The sequence below is a fragment of the Tribolium madens genome, unplaced genomic scaffold (genome assembly GCF_015345945.1).
Source record: "Tribolium madens isolate multiple individuals breed KSU strain unplaced genomic scaffold, Tmad_KSU_1.1 Scaffold_97;HRSCAF=244;Tcas5.2_LG3a, whole genome shotgun sequence".
Classification (NCBI taxonomy): domain Eukaryota; kingdom Metazoa; phylum Arthropoda; class Insecta; order Coleoptera; family Tenebrionidae; genus Tribolium; species Tribolium madens.
The window spans coordinates 490,791-500,553 of NW_025401069.1; the positions used below are offsets into that span (position 1 = coordinate 490,791).

Here is a 9,763-nt window from a genome sequence, read left to right on the forward strand (position 1 = left end):
TAAATCAGTCACAATTAGTTACCAACCACATTTTTCGGTAATTAAGGTAGATTCTCTAAGATGATAAATCTTTTAATAAATTATTCCTTTTTAGAAAATTCTCCAATTTCAACATTACTCACTCAACATTTTAATGTTCACATAAAATTCTAAAAAATAAAAAAGGCTTGAAATTTATTTTATTAACTGCTTATTAATAACATTTTTTGTTATTTGATAACTAGGAAAAAACCTTATCAAAATCAACCAATAAATTTGAAAATATTCAAAACTTAAAAAATCTCTTATTATTAAAGAAAATAATACTTTGTTGCATATAGCTTTTTGGAATTTAATTGAAATTGCTTGAAATTACTAGAATTAATTGTCAATTACTGGAATTTTTCTGCTGGAATTACTGGAATTCTTTTTGGAATTATCAGCAATAATTTCTTTTCAAAATTTTAAAATTCTTAGAACTATCGGAATTAATTTGGAATTATAGGAAATTATTGTTGAAATCACTGGATTTTTTTTCGAATTGGAATTAGTTGTACAAATTTTTTTCAAGTAAACAGCCCCTCGTATTAAAACTTCTAGAAGCAGTGGCCTAGGTATTTAGAAAAAAAGTTGACGGAAGAGGCAAAAATGCTAAAAACATACAGGGTGATTCAAAAGTGTTGGACCAACTCTCGAATGGTGATAGAAGACCTTCAGCTAAGCATAAAAGTGAAATCAGATTTTAGTTTCAAACCGTTTTTTTGAAAAAAAATCAAATCTGTCAATTTCCATATTATCATGTAGGCATCTTAGTTATTTTGTTTCCGATATGTATAGTCAGATTTAATTTATTGTTAAATTTGCTAGTTTGTTAAATGTTTTTTATTTTTACATCACAAGTCACAGATTGGTGATTTTTTTTCAACAGCTTTTTGTTCAATCTTGCAAGATCTGCCGTTTCCGTTAACAAAATTTAAGATTAACCAATCTAAATGAACAAAAATCTGATCTTTAAAAAAACATATCTTGAAAAAAATAGGTCAAACAATTTTTTGTCATGGAAACTTTTAACTCAGTTGGATGTCCTTTATCACCACCCTAGAGATGGTCCGACACTTTTGACTCACCCAGTATGAAAAATTATTTCAATAACAAAAATTTCTACAATTTAGATTTTTTCAAGCGTTTATTTACGTAATTAATGACTATTTTCAAAAGTTTTAAAGCAAGACAAAGAAAAATATGAAAAAAAAGAAATAGATTTAAATCTAAGATTGTTATTTGGACGCTGTTTTGGAATAACAAAACAGCTTGTACAGTAATAAATATATTTTGTTTACAATGAAAATATTTCTTAGCCTAAGTTGATGCCTGGCGGCAACTACATCAAAATCGGTCGCGATTCGGCCAAAAGCACCTGTCTCGTCTTCGCCCCCCTCGCCGAAGAAGTCGGCGTTTTAGCCAAATGCCTCAACATTTTCAAAAAACACGGCGTTAACCTCCTCCACATCGAATCTCGTTCCTCGGTTCGCATCCCCAACAACTACGAATTCATGATAGAGTGCGCCCCCACCGGCGACCTCCCCTCCGCCATCGCCGAAATCAAGAAAAACACCGAATACTTCAACATCATCTCGCGAGATTACAAAGACAACAAGGATTCAGTGCCGTGGTTCCCATGCCGCATCCGTGACTTGGACAAGTTTGCCAACCAGATTTTATCCTATGGATCGGAGTTGGACGCGGACCATCCCGGATTTACCGATCCGGTATACAGGGCAAGAAGGAAGTATTTCGCGGATATTGCTTATAATTATAAACATGGAGAGAAATTACCACATGTTGACTACACCGAAGAGGAGATTGAGACCTGGGGGAAGGTTTTCGACCAACTGACGACGCTGTATCCCACTCATGCCTGCAAGGAGCACAATCATGTGTTTCCCCTGTTGATAGAAAATTGCGGCTATAGGAGGGATAATATTCCGCAGCTGGAAGATGTCTCCAACTTTTTGAAAGGTAGGTTGTTAAATAACAAATTTTTGAATAGATTATAAAAATGAAAATTGAATTATATCGGGTGATTCAAAAATGTGTGGCATAATTTTAACCACAAATATCCCTCTACAAATGGAATAGATAGCATAGTATTTATTAACCCACCTCAAAAAATAGAAAAATTACAGCTTTTCAAAAATCGGTATAAAAAAATATTTTTTGGAAATATTTTTGTTATGGTTTATCCGATTATTATGAAACTTTGCATGTTAAGGGACAAAAAGACAGTTTTTGATATATTGTAAACAGAAGTCTTGTAAAAGCCATACATTTCCGGTGGCAATAAAACCCTCCCAATTTTTGGGTCATACTTTTTTTCGAGCTATTAACCTCTGTTAGTTGGAGAAAGTGTGAGAAAAAATCCTTAACAAATAAAGGCGCTTGAAGCGTAATCGGAAATGTGGGTAGTCCTCAACGAAAGCATAAGGGCCTTCTTCTAAGATGACGAAGAGGTTTTTCCGAATCCAGATCGACGGGTTTGCCACATAAAACTAAGTGACCAATACACGCCAACAGAATTATAGAGAGGATAAAAGGGGAAGTTCCATTAAAGAGGGTCTTTTTTGACTATTTTTGACCAGTTTTATTGACAAGTTTCAAAATATTTAACAGACTATTATTGTTCACTGAGATGATGAAAGTAAAAATTACTTATTTGTCAGAGGAATTGGGGTCATCACAATACGTGAATACATATTTTTTTCTACCCTCTAAAATCCATTACACAACCAATTTTCCGCTCTTGTTTTTGATACTAAAAGTTGAAAGCCCCATCGTTTTGTAATAAAAAGGTACTCTTGTTTCATATCGCCAAAATGTACCGTTCTCGAGTTAACTAAACTCTAACTAAACTAAACTCTACACCGCGCTGCAAAAACAGAATTTATGAATTTTGAGCGTAGCGTTACCTTGGAAACAATCCACTACGAATGACATCGCTGTCACATTTATGTCAATTTTATTAAATCCTGAGTAACATTTGATTATTTCTTAAATAATTAAATAATCATAACGTTCATTTAATAAATTATTAGGTTGGTGGCAAGACTATACATACCGAGTGTTTTTAGAAGTAAGTATTGAGAATTCTGACAATGATATTTGTCTAAAAACTTGTATACAGGGTGCGCAGGAACTCACGCCCAAAAAAAAAATTCAAGCAAGATAAGATAGGCACAAAAAATGTTTAAAAAATTCTGTGTCAAAAAATTTTAACATTTATATTTTGACTCTTGACATTTTTTATGTCTATTTAATAATACTCGTGATTTTTATAATTACTTAGTAAAGGTACAAAAAATTTGCCAATAAAAGCCACAAATAACATTAAACAGAGTTACAATTTAGTATACAGCTTCCTTGTTTCCTTTTCTAATAGCCTGTAGCGAAAAAACTTGGAAAATTATTTTTACAACAGAAATAAATAAAGTCAAAGTGCAAAATTTAAACTCTCATAACTTCCAAATTTGTATAGATACAATTTTTTCAACATTTTTTCCGTCTTCCTGTTATTGTACTTTACATTTTTCTATGGGGCGCAATTTCTGGCGCATCTTGTATAGCCATATTTAGACATATGACAGAGATTTTTCATTAAAAAAAGTTACTATACAGTGTGTTCCGTTTTTAAAATTTTTTTTACATTTTTTTCCATGTTCCTGGTATCTTACCTTTTTTCTCTGAAGCGCGAGTTCTTGCGCACTCTGAATTAGAGAACTACATTCTCTGAAAGAGGTGCGTTTTTTTCACTATTTTAGAATAGATAAAATTACAAAAGTTGGTACAGCTGATAACTTATAAACACCTGAACGAATTTAAAGATCAAATTTCGAAATTTTTAATCATTTGCGTCTTAAACTGAAGGAGTATAGGGTAAAACGAATTTAATTTTAAGTTTATTTTCTGTGCAGGATCTGTAACATAAATTTTAAAATGATTTTACTCAAAAAGAGTAAGTGGCATCGAAAAAAACGCAAGAGACCTCTTTTTTTGAATGGAATTTAAAATTTTGTTAGTGAAAGTAGCAAAAAAGTTTAGCCAAAATAGTTGGGGTACTTTTTACCCTAAACCCTTCCAGTTGAGGACGCCCCTAATTAAAATTTTGTAATTTTATTTAAAGTGGTTTCTGAAATATTGAACAAAATCCAGATGCACCCCTTTCATCGAATGTAAAATTTTTCGATAGAAAACTTTTATCTTAAAACTGAATATTTTATCACCTTATCTTTGTAACAATAAAAACGAAACACCCTGCATAATTTGAAAACTATTAAACATTGGTAAAGCAGAATTATATTCTCTTCCATTTAGTGAAGAAAAAATTGGGGTGTTACATTTAGAAAGATTAAGTTTGGGTTATTTGCATTTTCTCAAACGTAACGTTAAATTTTGGGGGTTTGTTTATCTTTTTTTTCAGTTAAAAATCTACCAAGAAAAAGTTAAAAATTATAAAGTTATCGATTTTTAAAGAGGATGGTTCAGATCCAACAATTTTTAAAAAGTCTAAAAATCTCAAAAACGGCTAAACCTAAATATAGTGAAGGTCAATTATAACACTGATAGAATAATTTGAGGTATTTAAAAACGCAATAAAAAAGATAGCTTTCTATTTAAAATAACAAAGTTGATAACCCGCTTTTGGTATAACCGGAAGTGCCGCCATAGTGAAAATAATGTCATTAAACAGGATCTAACCAATTATGCTTACATTCAAATTAAAAAAAAAATAAATATCATTGTTAGAACTTCTAATACTTCTAACGCAGGGTATAGTAGCAACACATGTACCTACACCAGGCTTCCAAATAAATTTCTAGTCAATGTTGTCTGTGACTTCAAATAAAAAAGTGACAAAAGATACGAAAATTGTTAAGTACCACATCGTCTGTCTCTACATCACAAGCCATCTTGATCACTTTGAAAGTATGGTACAAGTTAGATAACACTTTTAGTAGCAGAAAATCAAAAAATAATGAAAAATCATTGTTTCTACAATTTTAAAGTTTGTCTTTTTAAAGGTTTTAGCTATGGACTAGTTTATTTTTTATTATTTTATCAGACCTTGCAAGTCGTTTTCAAGCTAATTTTGCATTTTTCAGACTGTACCGGTTTCACACTCCGTCCAGTAGCCGGCCTTCTCTCATCTCGCGACTTTTTGGCCGGTTTGGCCTTCAGAGTGTTCCATTCAACTCAATACATCCGACACCCAAGCAAACCTTTCTACACCCCGGAACCGGACGTTTGCCACGAACTTTTAGGCCACGCTCCTTTATTCGCGGACCCTTCATTCGCACAGTTCTCGCAACAAATCGGTTTAGCTTCGCTTGGTGCTCCAGATGACTACATTGAAAAGCTTGCAACTGTAATAATTTCAATCTTTTCGCAAGAATTCATTTATTTTTTATTTTTTAATTGTAGTGTTTTTGGTTCACTGTGGAGTACGGATTGTGCCGCGAAGGCAACGAGTTGAAGGCCTACGGGGCTGGATTGTTATCCTCTTACGGGGAGCTTCAATACGCTTTGGAAAATAAGGCTGAAGTAAGGCCTTTTGAGCCTGAGAAAACAGCTGTTCAGGAATATCCCATCACGCAGTATCAACCGGTTTATTTCGTGGCTGAGAGTTTTGAAGATGCTAAAGAAAAAATGATGTAAGTTTTTTGTTCTTGACACAGTGGTAAATTTTATTGAAAAAATCTTTTTTCAGAAAATATGCAGCCACGATACCGAGAGCTTTCGGTGTCAGATACAATCCTTATACCCAAAGTATTGAAGTTTTGGATTCTAAACCACAAATCGAAAGCTTGGTCACTAATATAAGTACCGAAATTTCAATTCTTGTAGACAGTTTGAAAAAACTGTAAGTTTTTGGTAAAAATAAGTATTATCATAAGGCATAATAATTTTTTATTCTTATGTTTAATTGTGTCTAAATTATTTTTTTTAATAAAAACTTTACAAACCAGAATTTTTTATTTGCAATTTTTGAAATAAAAATGACAAAACCTAAATAAATACAGGTGCGCTAAATAACTCTCGCCCCAGAGAAAAATGCCATTAAGGTAAGATAGCAGGAACATGGAAAAAATGTTAAAAAAATTCTATCCATAAAGATTCCAAAGTTATGAAAGTTTAAATTTTGCACTTTGACTATTTATTTTTGTTGGAAAAATAATTTTCCAAGTTTTTTTGCTACAGGCTATTAGAAGAGAAAACAAGGAAGCTGTATCCTAAATTGTAACTCTGTTTAATGTTATTTGTAGCTTTTATTGACAAAATTTTTGTACCTTCACTAAATAATTATAAAAAAACATACACTGTGTCAATTTTAAAACTGGCAATCGGCAATTTCTCTCAACTGAAAAAGTTATTAATAATCACTCAAAACCATTTTGGTGGTTCCTAGGGAAAATTAAAATGACATGATAAGTGACACACCTCCACCCACCCTTGAATATAATAAAAAAAATAAAATTTAATGTCTTCGTTTTTGAATAATTGTATGACATTTTTGAAAAGCGCTTGTTATGGGCTTTCCAACGATGTAGGGTCGTGCCATTTAAAATTTTCTACTTAAGGTGGCTGTGGTTGAAGGGTGGGTGGAGGAGCGTCACTTACCATGCCATTTTGATTCCCCCCAAAAACCACTGAAACGGTTTTGAGTGATTCTCAATAACTTTTTTAGTTCTAGAGATATTGCCGATTGCAAGTTTTAAAATTGACACTCTGTATACAAGATCATCAGTATCATTACAAATTACAAAGACAAATAACAACATTTATATAACAATAAATATTTTTTTTTCCATGTTCCTGATATTTTATCTTACTTGAATTTTTTCTCTAGGACGCAAGTCCTAACACACCCTTTATTTAAAAAATCGAGTGATCTAAAAAACTGATTTTTTTTGTCCTTATACGTTTTTTGGATGTTCGAATAGGAAATCTCCGAAACTAAGTTTAGCCAAAAACAAGTGATACATTCTGGGGCTCAATATTTGTGAAAATAATTAATATTGGTTAAAACCGCACCTTGCTATCCGTCTTTTGTTTTTGACTTATAGACAAAAGTTGATATTTTATAGAAATCTACAAAAATTCATATCTTTGTTATTATAGAAAAATATTAAGTATTCCTCTTTTAGTTCGTTTATTTTCAGAAATTGTGTTGATTTAACGTTAGTAACTCAGAACATTTTAAGAAAGATTTACTCCATTATAAAACAATTTTAAATAAGTTATTGATGAACGAATTTTACAATTATTTCCCAACACAATTTCTAAAAATAAACGAAGGAAAAGAGGAATACTTAATATTTTTGGAAGTGCGATGAAAGCAATAACAATCAATTTAGTTAATGAAGACGGCAAAAGATATAAAGAGATGATTTCCAAATTACATTCAAGAGAAAATAAACAAAAATTATTATTTAATGAACAAATTTCTTTAACAACTACTGCAATTGAAAGATTTCACACAATTTCCAAATTAACGAACAATCAATTGATTTTTGCTAAAAGAATTGCTGACATAGAAAAAATAGTAAACAAAAAAGCCACCACCGGATTTGACCTTTATCCTCTCATACACTTACACAGTAGTTTTATTCAAATTAAAGCTTATCAAAAAGATAGAAAACTGATGTCTATTTTCAGGGTTCTTCTAACTGAATCCCAAAATTATCATTATTATCAATTTCCAATCTGCTCTACTCCAAAATCTTGCCAAGTTATAATTCTGTTACACAAATTCCTTTTCCTTAACGAGTATTATTTCACCTTAACCAACGAAAAATGTAATGAAGTAAACCCAAGCGATTATATTTGCAATCTACCACAAACAACAAGATTATCCCATGATGCACCATGCGAAGTTCAACTTCTGAAATTTACCCAACATTTTCAAGATTGTCAAGTCCTTAAAATTCAAGTAAACGACATACAAATTCAGAAAATCGATAAAAATTAATAGATTGTAATCAAGATGAAGAAACCCAGTCAATCAAAGGAGGTTATACAGTGCGATCAAAAAGTCTTTCGATCAAGTAGGCATCCTAGTTAAGGACGTATGTTGCATGGTAGTTCGTATGTTATCTAGATGTCAAAAAATTATTTTATAAAAATTAAAACATTGAGCTAATAAATTGAATTATTCTATGAAACGTCTCAAAACAAACTAAAATAAGATTTTGTTGGTGTTTATTCATAAAAATCGTTCACCACGCTTTCCTGTCATAATTTACATAATAAATATTTTGACATTTATCTTCCACAGACGTTTTAAATTTCTACGCTTGCTTGATAAACAGACTTTTTAATCGCACTGTATAATCGTCGTTCCCGATGGATGTAAACTCCGAATCAATTCGACAACCCTTCAAGCTTATCAAGGCCCAGATTACTAGAAGATATCCATTCAACTTTCAAAAATTAAAAAAATTTAAACCTCAAAATAATTTCCCAAAAAAGAAGATTTTCATATAGAACCTCTCCAACTCGAAAAAATCGATTTGAGTAACTTTCAACCCGTTTATCATTAATTGCAACAAATTCAACAGACCCTCCGAAAAGAAGACAATGAAACAATTTCGTATAATACAAGTGTTTGGATAATTTTAATTTAATTTACTTTTATCTACTTTGGACGAAGTGTCTTTCTTCATCCCAAAATTATGATGAGAAAAATCAAGCAACAAGTCAGCCCACGCCGACAGCCATTCCAATTGAAAATTGAAACTCCAAAATCATTTATAAATACGGCATAGTTTAGAGTCGCCAATCACAGTCAACGCGACACCCATTTTATTTTCATTCCTAAATAGAAGAGTGTCCCATCTGGTGGTTAATCTGTAGTAAAACAAAAAACAATTTTTTTAACAATAATAAAAAATACACAAGATATAAAATATACAGGCTTTGGCAGAACTCGCGCCCCAAAGATAAGATATATTTTTTGACCGTTGACATTGTTTTGTGTCTACTTAATGATACTGATGGTTTTGAATTTTTTTTAACATTTTTTCCATGTTCGTGCTATCTTACCTTACATTTTACTTTGGGGCGCGAGTTCTGGCTCACCCTGTATAAATAATAAAAAATATGATTTATAAATGTCTTCTTTAAAATTCTTGAAGTTAATGTTATCTAATTTTATCTGCCATTTTTATAAAATCTGGTGATTTCTGGTGACCTTCTTTTTATTGGGTCTATTATTACTATTTTCAGGATCACGTCTGGCAACGCTGGTTTCAAGACGCAAAGTAGTCATACGAGTGGTAAACTCATTCAATGTCACTGAAATAAGTTACAAAAATGTAGTCAAAAACGTCTCAGTGGTAACCGACGCTAAAGTAAATAAAGTTGTTATTGTCCTTAGAAAAAAAAATAAAACGCTAATAGTACACTAAAATGAGTAATTTTACTCATTTTACAATACATTTTTATAGGAAACTTTTATCTTACAACAAGATACTCTATCACCTGTTTAAATTTGTAACAATAAAAACAAAACACTCTGTATATTTAAATGATGCCAACCGAAAATAAAAATTTAAATTAAATATTTAAATTTTATTAAACATTTATATTTTATTTTTTAATATCAAAAAAACTGTTAGGTACATAAATAAATATATGTGTATATTACAACATTATACAATTTATACGAAGAAGTATCAACTTAGTATGTATATCACATTTAGAAACACTATTACCTAGACGAGTTATTTAT

General features: G+C 31.2%; 1 protein-coding gene across 1 annotated transcript in view; it reads left to right on the forward strand.

The window, feature by feature from the left end:
* Positions 1 to 6,001, forward strand: part of LOC123015335 (protein henna) — a 7,402-nt gene extending 1,401 nt beyond the window's left edge. The window contains exons 2-5 of the mRNA XM_044415039.1: positions 1,338 to 1,998; positions 5,136 to 5,398; positions 5,455 to 5,684; positions 5,741 to 6,001. Coding sequence (XP_044270974.1) covers positions 1,338 to 1,998; positions 5,136 to 5,398; positions 5,455 to 5,684; positions 5,741 to 5,897 — 1,311 coding nt within the window. The 3' untranslated portion in view covers positions 5,898 to 6,001. The remainder of the gene's footprint in view (positions 1 to 1,337; positions 1,999 to 5,135; positions 5,399 to 5,454; positions 5,685 to 5,740) is intronic.
* Positions 6,002 to 9,763: the final 3,762 nt, after the last annotated feature.